This window comes from Penicillium manginii (assembly GCF_028828005.1).
Source record: "Penicillium manginii strain IBT 31320 chromosome Unknown utg000005l:1.0-5665137.0:1.0-5668048.0, whole genome shotgun sequence".
NCBI classification, from domain to species: domain Eukaryota; kingdom Fungi; phylum Ascomycota; class Eurotiomycetes; order Eurotiales; family Aspergillaceae; genus Penicillium; species Penicillium manginii.
Genome location: NW_026643106.1, coordinates 1926066 through 1938772, shown reverse-complemented (window position 1 = coordinate 1938772; position 12707 = coordinate 1926066). Strand labels below are relative to the sequence as shown.

Here is a 12707-nt window from a genome sequence, read left to right as displayed (position 1 = left end):
TACCAACCTGATTTAGATGATGACAGAATTACTGGTCTTTAGTCCAGGTACAAGGTATACGTCGGGTCTGCTACAGACGCCAGGAACCGTTTGTATCTCACGGACATCAAGGAAGGATTAGACGAGTTCTTACCACTTGTGCCCAACCCACATCGGAAGAGAAATATGCCTTTTTGGAAACTCCAAACTGCCACTGTCGAGCAATCTATCCCACAAAGTTATGGGGAACGGGCCGCTGGGATTACTGGCATGACTCCTCTATGCTAGTGAAAGGAAATTCGAGTTATTTGTAGATGAAATTATGTACTTCCTATTACTGGCTTTAACTAGGAGGCATCTTTAAATTCGAAAATGATTTTTTAATTCAGATCTAGATGAGCTGAACTCGGTTATCTCCGTATTGCTTGTTCAATTCAACTTGAACTTGAAGTGAACCAGGAATGCTACTAGTAATGTTCAAGTTTATATACTTCGGAGTCTCGGCCCGAGTTATTCCGCCCGGAGCTTCATTCATCGCTGCAACAACGCCGCCTTGATTCCGAATCCAAATTCTCCTTTGCTTTGCAAGGCCCTCGCCAACTTGAAAACCCATCACGACCGAGCCTTTTTACGAATCTGCGACCGTATCCAAATACCCACACGGTGATGCGATGAAAGGACTCGTTATGCGCGATTGGACGAACCTACTTTCAAGCCTGGGATAGGACATCACGAAACCAGACGCCCAAGGTGCGCGCGGGCACGCTACACTTGTCAACCACCAAGTCGTCTTCCTCCCATCCTCTTGATATCACTGTCACCTTACACCTCTCTCTAAATGGACCAGTCCGCGACTTCAAGAGGCATCCCCGGCCTGCCCAACCCGGTTGTTGCGGCCGCACAAGAGAAATGGATGTTCACGGATGAGGAGCTCGAGCGCACTCCGACGCGCCTCGACAAGATTGAACGGGAAAAAGAGGATTACATTCGACACCGCGCAGTTGAGTTCATCTGGCAAGTCAGCATGATGCTCAGGATGCCACCACAAACCTCCATGACAGCCTCGGTTCTCATGCATCGGTTTCTGATGCGATATTCCTTACGAGGACAATACCCAGAGCAGGCCGGGGATCTCATGCACCCCAAAGTGATCGCGGCAGTGGCACTCTTCGTTGCATTCAAGGTGGACGAGACGATGCGACGGATGAAGGACTTTGTGGTTGCATGCTGTCGTGTTGCGATGAAAAAGCCCGATATGGTGGTTGACGAACAGTCGAAGGATTATTGGAAATGGCGGGACCTCATTCTGCAAAATGAGAGTGTGATGCTTGAATTTCTCTGCTTCGACCTGCAAATGGAGTCCCCCTACAAAGTGCTGTGGGAATACTCCCTCTTCCTCGGAGTCCAAGAGAATCGACCCCTCCGACACGCAGCCTATGCCTTCCTCAATGACTCCACCTATACAATCCTCTGCCTCCAATTCCCCGCGCGCGTCATTGCTGCGGCCGCCCTCTACGCAGCCGCCCGACACACCCAAGTCGCATTCCCTGACGACTCCCAAGGCCGACCATGGTGGGAGCAGATCGACGTGCGCATCGAAGACCTCATCAAATCCTGCAAACTCATCGTCAAAATATACGAGCGTGTTCAACAAACTCTCAGCAAGGGCTACCCAGATTTCACCTTCTCCGACACCGACCCCACCGACCCAACCCGCCTATTCAACAGCAACCCAACCTCCTTCGAACTCACCCCTAAGAACTCTCTCGCCACATCGGCCGGTGAATCTAGTACACCAAACGGCCGCAAGCGTTCCCGCGAACCCGAGTCTCACTCCCAAGACCAGAAACAACCAACTCCAGCCCCGGCATCTCTGAATGGATGGCGCTCCCCAAAACGCCAGCGCACGATATCCCCAATGCCGGGAACAACGCCCGCCAACAACTCACAAACACAGGCACCATCCTCCCGCCCACGCATTCCAATGCGAGCCATGGAAACGTTATCTACGCCGAAAGTGGAAACCACGAGTCCAACCCCGGCCACTGAACCGGAGACATCTGTACCAAATCCTAAAGGGGATCCCAGCGCGAAAGAAGGCGAAATCAAAGAACATAAGAGTGCTGCGCCTGAACCTAGTGACTCCCAAATACCTCCGCCGACTCGGGATGAAGGGGGCGGCAGCGAGGAAGGCGAGGTTTAGATTATTTCCTAGGTTGATTCTCCGTATCGTTTTATTTGGCATGGATGGAGTCTGTGTTTCGGGATTGGGGGAGGAATTACTGGGTGGAATTATTGTAAATCAGTAGTTGTTATTGCAACTCTGCCACTATTATCTTCATGTTACAAGACATCAATGATAACTTCAAGAATAGAAGTACTGCTGCTACTACTTGCATAGAACGAATGGGGTAAAACCAAATGCGCTTGCGCGTTTCCTAGAGCTAATGATTCTACCGAGAGCAAGACTCGCTGGTTTTATTCAAAGAATACGATAGAAAAGAATGCTGACAATCGAGCTTATCCAAAAAGGAATGCAAGTCCTAAACGCCGAGCCAATGGAATGAGAAAAGAGTAGCATGGCGACTGGAAATGAAAATAAAGTGTGTATGCATTGCTAAACACATTACACACCCGCTGTCATCACGCCCAGCCCATGGTCCAGCAGCGAGCTTGGTGCCACGAAGCTAAACCCACCGAAGGGGTCACCATCGCCGGGGGTCTGCCCTGCAACTCCAGATAGGCGGTTCCGGCCAGCCGCATTGTAGAGATCATCAAATCCCCCGGCCATCGAAGGGCTCAGAGGGATCTGAGTGAAGTCCTCAGAGAAATTCTCCGCCAGGGCCGGGTCTGTAACGATAGGTTGGATTGGCGGGGTGAGCTCGCGGCGCTCAAGGGAAGCCCAGTCGATCTTGCGGAAGAAACGGTGTTTCTTGATAGTCTGCATGTCCTTGGGCATGTGATATCCCAGTCGCTTGTTGGGGTCCTTGCGCAAAAGACGGATGAGCAGGTCTTTGGCGTCGGGTCCGATGAAGTAAGGGATGACGAGTTTCTGCTTGATGATCTTCTCTTGAAGCTTGGCATGATTGCCTGCGCGGAAGGGTGGGGAGCCAGTGAGGAGGTCGAAGCCAAGGGCACCGAGGGACCACCAGTCACAGGCTTTGCCGTAGGGCTTGCCCTGAACAACTTCGGGCGCCATGTACTCGATCGTGCCGAGGGAAGAGTTGCAGCGGTCATCATCACTGAGGGCGATTTTGCTTAGGCCAAAGTCGGTGAGCAGTAAGTGGCCCTCGTGGTCGAGGAGACAGTTCTCCGGCTTCAAGTCGCGGTAAAGAACGCCGACAGTCTGGTGCAGGTGTTCAAGAGCGAGGACCATCTCCGCCATGTAAAAAGCAGCCGTATCCTCCTGGAACATGCGCTCCATTGCAAGGTGGGTAAAAAGCTCGCCACCTTGGGCGTATTCCAGGATGAGGTACAGCTTTTCATGGTCTTGGAAAGCATAAAATAACTTCACCACGAACGGGTGACGATTAATACTTTCCAGTACCATGCGTTCTGTCTTGGTTTGTTCCACCAACTTCTTATGAACGGTGATCGATGCCTTGCGAAACTGCTTCTGCGCATAGAGCTTACCCGTGACAACATGACGAACCAGCAACACAGTTCCGAAAGAGCCTTTACCGAGGCAGAGCAGGGGCTCAAAATCCTCCGCGGTCATTTTCCGGCAGATCTGGCTGCGAATATCGGTGCCGTTCACAGCGACTGCACAAGGGCTTGAGCCTGTGGTGACTTCTTCCTTGTCGGCGTCTGCGCTGACGAAATCCTGGTCAAGAGGCACCTCATAGCTGGTCAAGACCTCGGTATGATCACTGTCAGAGTAGACGCTCGCATTGCTAGGGGTCTCGGAGCAAAGTCCCGATGTACCATCCGTCGGCTTTCCAGAGAGGCTCAGCGAGTCCAGCTGGAGCTTCAATGCGCTCACCCCATGACCGGTAGTCGGCTGCACACGTGGACTGACTGCGCCGAGAGCAGTAGCCGGTCGCGAATCGGCAGCACGAGAGCTTGTGGTAGAAAAGTCCGAATCTTCATCACCCGAAGCAAGCGGGGTGAAGCCGTGAACAGTTGAAAGGGCTGGGTCGGCCGAGCCGACCTGCTCCTTCTTCTTTTTCTTCCGGCGCTGTCTCCCAGTTAGGAGGGTTGGGAATGCGGGGGGTTGTATGGCATTTTCTCCCTCGTTGTAAGCAGCCGTATGTTTGCGCGGCGAAAGCCGATCGCGCATGTGGACATCCGCGCTATGATGATTGGCCGAAATTTCTATGGAGGGCTGCGCGCTGTCGGCCTGCGGAGTGAACACATCGCCGACGGAGATATCGTCCTGAGCTTCAGGGGAAGGCATGATGTTCGATTCGATAGTCGGGAGATTTAGGAGGTCGACAGAGGTGTAACCGTTGTCCCCGAATATAATCGCTGACGAGAGTCGGTTAACCAGTAGATGACTGGTAGCACAGCGGTGCTAAATGGCAAATATGTACTCGAGATGTCTAGAAGACTGCCACTAATCACACATTTTGCCTGGTCAGCTTCAATAAATTTCCATGGGTGGCCATATCCAAGTTTGTATGGAGGGGTAATTTATAGGAGCTTTTGTCTGAGCGCTTTTTGCCCAGTACTTTTTGCCCCACCAACAACAAACCAGGATATAATCGAAAAAGAATCGCGATGGTAGATTTGGGGAGAAACATACTTCAACTGGATGGTTTTTTCCAATAATTCAGTCTTTCTCACTGTCTCTTTTTCGCCGGTGGGATCGACACCAGCTCGAAATCCCTCGAGTAGTTTTACCGTCCGCCCTTCTTCAGGACGGACCCGGTACCCCTAGCCAAACCACCTCGCCAGCGGCGAAGTCAAAAGCCAAGGCGGACTTGAAGAGTTGAGGATATGCGGGCACGTCGGACACGTCGGGAGGAGCGAGAGAGATGTTGAGGTCAGGAGCGACGGGGTTCGAGATAACCAACGAGTTGGCTGAGGAGATCGAAGGGAACGAGTACGGCGCAGACAGGCACATAGAGAAGTGGATAGTAGATTGATTTCAGGATGTAAGCGAAACACAGAAGAGTTCCCACAGAGGTCTGTGGAAAGAACAAAGCGTGGTGGCCTAAGTAGCTGAAGTGAATTGAAAATCATCTCGCTTTGAGGCGGAAATCCGGGGCGGCGCTATTCCCAATGCGGTGCTCACGTGAGATTGATTACTTGAGCTCTTATAGGCGGAGAGAGTCCATATCCCATTGAAACTTGAACGCAGGGGATAAGGGGATAGGGAAGGTAGGGGAAATGATCCATAATCCATTGGCATCGTTGAGGAAAAGGGTCGTTTGCTCTATACATAATATTTTTCCTTTGTGATCACTTCATTTGATGACATTCCATGCGTGGGCGATCCGTTCCTGCAGGCAATTCCCGATCCGATCCCGATCCCCATGCACGGTATCACCTCCGTGCCACCTCGTGGCTCTCAAAGAATGCTTGTGACCGCGTGATCTCAATTCCAGATCTTTCAACGAATGCCAAGGCACTGGGCTTCTCAACTCGTACGGTGACCCTCTCATTGCCAAAGTCCACAGTCACAATGCGTGCAATGAAAGTTGCCAGTGCCTCTACAGTTTGGAATGAGGTCTGGTCCACTTTCTGTAAAATAGTTAGCTCTGATAAGACATTGCAGTACCATCGTAGATGATAAAATATGTTTGAAAAAGACGTTGCTGATACATACCTCTGCGACAGCCCTCGTCATAGCCTGGTAGGTATCAACAACCGTGGACCCCCCACGCCAGCTGTCCGGGGCCCTTGAATTCCAAGTAAATAATAACAGCCTGCCTCTCGACACGTTCATGGGAGTTGACACCCAGAATAGGATAGCATCGGATTCCATCAAGGGAAAACTCCTCCTCCAACACAACAGGATATCTACCCATCGACTGACCAGCCTGCGAGGCATCAGGAATCTGAGTGTATCCCCAAACGGTCACACTGCGATACTTGAGTCCTTCCTCAGCACGCAGCAAGGCCTTGGGCAGATGAAGAGACACTTCGCATTTTCCATAGGTATTCTCAATCGGCCACGAAGCCGGCGCCGGGGTCTGCGGGATTCCCGAAAAGCTATTCCGCGGGCTCTGGTGCACATGCGCCATTCTCCGCACCCCCGCGGCCGTTTCGTCCAGCAGACCCAGGCCACAATTCGCGACAATTCCAGCCGTCACACGGGGATCTTGGCCCACGGCGCTGGCTTTCATTTCCTCTCGCTGCGTACCTTCAAGGCTGATCATGCGCTTGTGAGGATGTTCGGGCGACGAGGTGTGGTGCGCCATGTCGCGGATATCTGACTCCAAGCGGCGAAAGAGCTTGCCGTAGTCGAGAGAGAGGGAGACATCGTCGGCAGCGGCGGCGGCAATGGCGGAGGAGTAGGAGAGCTTCAGGGTAGCGGTGCAAGGTTGAGCTTTCTCAGGGCGATGCCATGCGTCTGGAGCTGCAGGGAGAGGAAGTTCGATGTCGCGGAGGCGGACGCTATCCAGGACCGGTGGGACCGTAGGAATATGGATGGCTGATCTTTGCTCGGCCATGGTGAAAGGATTGGTCTTTAGGGGCCTGCGGAGGTGTCGGAGTTGAGAAGCTATGGAGGGGCGGACATTCTGAAGTTTAGTGGGGGACCCCCGGGAAGCGGGCAGTTTTTTGCGCGGGGCCGCAGATCATGACGGCAATACATTTGCGAGCTATCGCCTCAAACGGTGCTTGTGTGATCTATGTTTCCATGAAACACTCGTAGAAGTATATTTGAACATCCTACATTCCGTTATTTTATTTAAAGACTCACAACTGCAGGAAAGGAGAACCTGTGACGCTCTGGAACTTTGTCTGTCGATTGTTGGGCTAAGAATAGCTATCTGAACGCGTGGTTCACGATCATAACCTCCATCCATCACTACCGGCCGGGTCCTCAAGGCGATCATCACAGTTGAACTTCAATCCAGTGGGAAGGGAGTTGACTGCTTCCTTCCTTGTCCCCGGAACCTTCGATATTTGTACAAATAAAACGAGCTGCGAAGCAAAGGAAAATGAAAAAAAGAAGATCAAGAACATAAATCATCTGAGAAAAAATAAAGAAATGAGTCCAGTACAATTGACGGCAGTCAATATAGCTCCACGGAAAGTAATCCAGAGAAAGCCAATTGTCTAGGCCGAGCCCCAGGAAGAAGCATGCTTCGGGAAACCATTGAAGTATTCTGGGAAAGAGCACGCTGAAACCTCGGCAGATGGAAAGTTGAAAAAGAATCGTTGGCACCATAAAATGAATAAAGTCAATACGATACGTGACGGGTATTGGAGTTAGGGAGAAGAGAGAAAGCATCTGCAGAGAAAGCATCCGAAGGGACGATGGGGTGAAACTTGGCCTGATTACCAGTAGCGAGGAGGGCGGTCATACGCAACATACTCTCCTCTGGGCGGCGAACGAGGACGGCCATAGGGGGCCCTGGCCGCTAGATATGGATCATCATAGTGGCGCGGGGGAGGAGGAGGCCGGGCATCATATGGGTCCTCATAGGGACGACGCGGCGGTGGGTAGTCTTCCATCCGAGGACGCGGGGGAGTGCGACGTCCATATCCATCACGTTCGTAGTACTCTCGACGAATCGGAATGGGTGACCGTTCACGATAGTGGTCCCGGGGGCTGTATCCTCGAGGAGCCGGGAACCTTCGGTCATATTCATCCATGGGGGGGGGTATGGTCGACGCGGGGAACGAGACCGGTACGGATCTCGAGGGGGACGGTCTTCATGGCTCTGGATCTGGAACGAAATGAGACGGGGTCCTTGTGTTTATCCTCCAATCCGGGAATGGAAATAGAAATGAAAATGGGCTCCTTACATCGGCAAGGCAAGTCACACGTGAGCCTTTGAAGTCCCGCTGGTCTAGCTTCTCCACGGCTGTCTTGAGGTCGTTGGCCGTTTCGAATTCAACAAACCTTTTGTCCTTGTCAATTGGGGTTTCTTGGGATAGGGGAGCCAGGCCTGGCTGGGGGATGCGAAATGGTAAACCCACCCTTTTCCTTGTTCACGGCCAGTTTCCGAATAGACGACATCCAGTCCAGACTGTCGAGCGAAGTCTTTAAGGTCCTATCGAATGGTGAGTCCAGGTCCAGGAAGAAAGATGTCCGGGCAGGTCCAAGTGGAAAAATATGTCTACGTCCAGGCATGGTGGTATCCAGAGATGGTCTTTGGCGCAGGAGATAGACTCCCGGTCCTCAATAACGCTAATGCCACTCTGCCTTGGGAGGTACCCAAGTCAGAGCTAAAAAATGCGAGAGAGAATTGCCGTGATTCCAAGAGTCAAGGACCAATGACTCGGTAGAAGACCATATGCTGGATAGCATGCAGGTTTCAGGAAGAGAAAAATGGCCGGGGGGTATGAAGTCCGGGGCATCCAAGGAAAAATGGGTATGGGCTGCTAACCTGCCAACTTGTTTCTGGGAGACCGGAGATTTGCATCCGGAACATGGTACGACGAGGGCGTGGAGCAGCGGGACGATCCGAAGGAGGACCAGGGAATGTCTCCTTGCGTCGGGGGCCACGCGCAAACTGCACAGTTAGCCGCTCGCCTTTGAAGTCACTGCCATCTATCATGCATTTAGGTAAGTCGATGGTAACGGTTTGTTCGGTCTAGAAAGCGACACATACGGAAGGCTAGCTAGGTTGTTAGTCAAGGGTGATGTGAGTGGGTGTCAAAAAGGGCCGTACCGGGAACGACGTCGCGAGCGTCCATGGCATCTTCATACTCGATGAAGCCGAAGCCATTCATCAGCTTGATCTCTGTAATCTTACCCGATCCATGGGTACTGAAATGCTCCTCGATATCCTGTTTAGTCACTGCAGCTCCGTGTCAGCTGCGCATCGCATAAAACCAAAATTCATATGAATCGAGAGAGATAACAATCAAAAGTCAGAAGACGACTAGGCCCCCCTCCCCCAGGTGGGCTCCTGGAAAATGGACCCTCCAAAGAAAGTGGGCCACGGCAGATTTGGCGGGGGGCAGGGAATAAATCCATAGGCGCAGGCTCGAATGCGCCAGAGTCGACATGCATGGGCAAAAGGAGGGCTGTGAGCTTACCATTGCGGGGAAGATTCCCAAGGTAGAGTCGGGTGGATGACACCTCCGTCATGATTCCGAGAGGTCAGAACACGATAAATCCTGGGAAGATGCAGATAAATGGCCAACAAAAGAAAGGTGGCCAAAGAAAGCGCCCGATCGGGTGAGTGTTGAACGAGATCAAATCAGCGAAGACCGACGGGGGTAGTGGGAAGGTGTGGCGGTGGGCGTATCAAGCTCCTCAATAGGAAAAGAAGTTGGGTTGGGTGAGAAAGTTGGGTACACACGCTGCAGATGAGGAAAAAAAAAAACTGGAGGAAAGATCGAGGAAGATGCAGCGCAGAGTGAAAAGGGGGGGGGAGGAAGGGAAGGTGGAAAGCAGATCTGGCGGTCACCGGGGCGCTTGGGGAAATTCTGGCCGCCTCACTTTTTCTTCGTTTCTTTTTGCTGTGACCGGTGCGATTTGATGTGTGCCCCATCAAAAGTACGCGCCGGTGGCGGATGGAAAGGCTCCCTCTTTTCTTTCAACAGTAAACAACAATCAACAATCAACAATAAGCACCGCGACTAGTGGTCAAAATCTGGGTTCACGGTAGATCCCGCCTCGTGGACTCTCCACCTTCATTCCACGGTTCTGCCCGCCCATTCCATACCTCCCTATGGGGCGAATAGGGTCTCGTATCCTATGACCATACAACAGCAGTTGTATCCAAATCTACAAAAGTACGAAAGGTCCGTGAGGTGGCTGTGGCTGTGAATGTGAAAGTGACAGAAAAAAAGCGGCCGCTTTTCTAGGTATTCGAATTATATACAATACAGCGGGCTCGTGCCCGGGGCTATCTTCAACAACAACCAGAAAATTTAGAAAAAGAAGAAATAGACAAAACTACTGACATGAACAAGCTCATGTGTTCGTATACTTGGGGCCTTCTCCACCTTGGGGTGTCTGCCAGTTGATGTCCTGAGTAGGCACCTTGATATCGCAAGTCTTGCAGTGGATGCAGCTAGGCAACAGTCAGTATGGTATCTTTGAGAGAGGGGCTGAGTGAGAAGGGCGCGGGACTTACTTTTGCGAGTTGATCTGGAATCGAACCCCGTGCTCCTTGCTGGGATCCTCGACGTATTCGTACACGCCGGCAGGGCAAAACCGGTTCTCTATGCCCTTATACACAGGCCAGGCAAGATCCTTGTGCTTGTCCCAATCTTCCACCTGCAGGTGGACCGGTTGGTCCTCTTCGTGGTTGGTACCGGTGCGGCTCACGCTGGTGAGAATGTCAAACGTAATTTCGCCATCGGGCTTAGGGTACTCGATCTTGTTGTATTCTGAGGCGGGCTTAGTAGCGGCAGCATCGGTGCCGTGGTGGTTAAGAGTCCATGGCACACGTCCCTTCAGGACATAGGCCTCCAATCCCGAGTAGACCAGGCCACCGAAGAACCCCAGGGGGCTGTTGAAAGATGGACGAATGTTGCGCACTTCCTTGAGCTCCTTCCAAATAGATGAATCGCGGAGAGCCTTCTCGTAGTCAAAGAGGAACACGGTGCCGTCGTCCTGCTCACCCTGCAGAGCCGCAAACGCCGACTCGGCAGCCAACATACCCGACTTCATCGCGGTATGGGTACCCTTGATCTTAGGGACATTCATGAAACCAGCAGTGTCACCAATCAGAGCACCGCCAGGGAAGGCACACTTGGGGATGGACTGGAAACCACCCTCATTGAGCGCACGAGCAGCATAAGAAATACACTTGCCTCCCTCAAGCACTTCCTTGATCATGGGGTGCTGCTTATACTTCTGGAACTCTCCATACGGTGAAAGCCACGGATTAGGGTAGTCCAATCCTACTACCAAACCGATGCTCACCATGTTATCTCCGAAATGGTACATCCAACCTCCACCGTAGGTATCCTTAGGTAGAGGGTAACCCATCGAGTGCGTAATAGCACCGGAATTAAACTTCTCCGGCTGGATCTCCCAAATCTCCTTGATTCCAAGACCATAGGTCTGGGGCTGGCTATCGCGGCGCAGGTCGAACTTCTTGCTAACCTGCTTGGTCAAGCTGCCATGGCAGCCCTCAGCGAGGAGGGTGACGCGAGCATGGAACTCCATTCCACGTTCAAAGGTATCCTTAGCCTGCCCATCTCGCCCGAGGCCCAAGTCATTGGTCGCAACACCTTTCACTGATCCATCTGGCTTGTAGACCACCTCACTAGCCGCGAATCCGGGGTAAACCTCAACCCCCAGCTCCTCGGCACGCTCACCCAGCCACCTTGTCAACTCGCTCAAACTGATAATAAAGTTTCCCTCATTGTGCATTTGTGGGGGCGTGGGCAGGGGGAAGGAGGATTTCTCGGTCAAAAAGCGCATCTTATCGCCCTTGGCGGGGGTCGCGCCCTCGAAGCGCGAAGGGTTGTCCTCGGACAGCCAGTCCGGCAAGAGCTCGTTCAGTGCGGTCGGTTGAAGGACGTTCCCAGAGACGATATGGGCGCCCAGCTCTCCGGCCTTCTCCAGCAAGATCACCCGGAACTCCTCATTGCCTGCGTCGTTGGCTAGCTGCTTCAAGCGAATTGCGGCTGCAAGACCGGCGGGACCTAGGTTGATGAAGGCTCACGGTTAGAAGAGGCTCTCGAATGTGATATAAAGCTACTAGGCAGAACATACCACCACCAACGATACACACATCCACCTCGTCAGACTCGCGATCGAGGGCTCGCGGATCAAAGTTGCCATTCTCATCAGTGAACTTCCGTAATACCGATTGCGAGAAAGCTCTGGTCTGGCTGGGCGGGATAAATGAGGCGGTTCGGTTGGTGATGCGTCGACCGGGGTTCGAGAAGAGAGTAGCGGGGGAGCGGGCTGGAGAAGACAGCGCGGTGACGGAGGGGGAAGCTCGAGAAAGGCGGGCCGAAGCAGTTCGCATTTCGCGCCTCAACAGAGGCAGGACAGTAGTGTTGGTCGCCATGGTGGGAATTAAGGACCGGCAATGTGGTGAGAAGAAGACAATGAACTACCAGACCACTGGCATGACCATATAACGATGCAATGGAGAGAGTTTAACCTAGGAAATCGCAAGTCGAACTTCCTTGAATAGCCGAATGTCAATTAAGGACCGCAGCCGAACATTTTGCTTTGCCAAAACGCCGAAAACCGCCTACCCGAGGCTGCGACGGACCAATCAGCGTTGAGCTGATGCGAATCATCGTTTCCGTGTTGGATCCATTTCCGGTTCACCGAGTGGCAGTTCGATAGCAGATTATCAAGAATCGCCGAGCGATCCAGTAGCGGTCGATCATGATCGTAGGAGAGCCTGTAATTTCGTCCCTGGATTGTGTCCGAACTTTTAAAGTGATTTTAGTGTGACTAAACTGTCACTACCATCAAGTGGACCAAGAAGATCCAGATCTATCGCCTGAAATTCCAGGCACTCAGGTCTGCAATCACGTGCTTTACATGTGCAAATACATACTTACTAAGGTACTGTAGTATGTAGCTTTTTTAGTTGACATCATGATGATCACCTAAAAGCCCCCGACCTTTATATCTCGGCATGCAGGTTCGACGGGCAAACAAGCTTAAAGTAAAAGTACCTGTC

General features: G+C 52.3%; 5 protein-coding genes across 5 annotated transcripts; 1 reads left to right on the top strand and 4 right to left on the bottom strand.

Moving 5' to 3' along the window:
• Nucleotides 1-817: 817 nt before the first annotated feature.
• N7533_007101 (uncharacterized protein) lies at nucleotides 818-2182 on the top strand (the record flags this gene model as incomplete). Its single annotated transcript, XM_057103751.1, has 1 exon — nucleotides 818-2182. The coding sequence occupies one exon, from the start codon at nucleotides 818-820 to the stop codon at nucleotides 2180-2182; it is 1365 nt and encodes a 454-aa protein (XP_056958708.1).
• A 423-nt stretch (nucleotides 2183-2605) lies between these two features.
• N7533_007100 (AGC family serine/threonine-protein kinase) lies at nucleotides 2606-5044 on the bottom strand (the record flags this gene model as incomplete). Its single annotated transcript, XM_057103750.1, has 2 exons — nucleotides 2606-4446; nucleotides 4846-5044. The coding sequence occupies 2 exons, from the start codon at nucleotides 5042-5044 to the stop codon at nucleotides 2606-2608; spliced, it is 2040 nt and encodes a 679-aa protein (XP_056958707.1).
• A 422-nt stretch (nucleotides 5045-5466) lies between these two features.
• N7533_007099 (dihydroneopterin aldolase) lies at nucleotides 5467-6596 on the bottom strand (the record flags this gene model as incomplete). Its single annotated transcript, XM_057103749.1, has 2 exons — nucleotides 5467-5664; nucleotides 5799-6596. The coding sequence occupies 2 exons, from the start codon at nucleotides 6594-6596 to the stop codon at nucleotides 5467-5469; spliced, it is 996 nt and encodes a 331-aa protein (XP_056958706.1).
• A 915-nt stretch (nucleotides 6597-7511) lies between these two features.
• N7533_007098 (uncharacterized protein) lies at nucleotides 7512-9190 on the bottom strand (the record flags this gene model as incomplete). The annotated part of the gene is made up of 7 exons (XM_057103748.1): nucleotides 7512-7820; nucleotides 7900-7996; nucleotides 8074-8147; nucleotides 8484-8647; nucleotides 8709-8714; nucleotides 8769-8897; nucleotides 9139-9190. The coding sequence occupies 7 exons, from the start codon at nucleotides 9188-9190 to the stop codon at nucleotides 7512-7514; spliced, it is 831 nt and encodes a 276-aa protein (XP_056958705.1).
• Nucleotides 9191-10021: 831 nt separating this feature from the next.
• On the bottom strand, nucleotides 10022-12077 carry N7533_007097 (electron-transferring-flavoprotein dehydrogenase; the record flags this gene model as incomplete). The annotated part of the gene is made up of 3 exons (XM_057103747.1): nucleotides 10022-10121; nucleotides 10185-11706; nucleotides 11777-12077. 3 exons carry the CDS (start codon nucleotides 12075-12077, stop codon nucleotides 10022-10024), a joined length of 1923 nt encoding a protein of 640 aa, XP_056958704.1.
• Nucleotides 12078-12707: the final 630 nt, after the last annotated feature.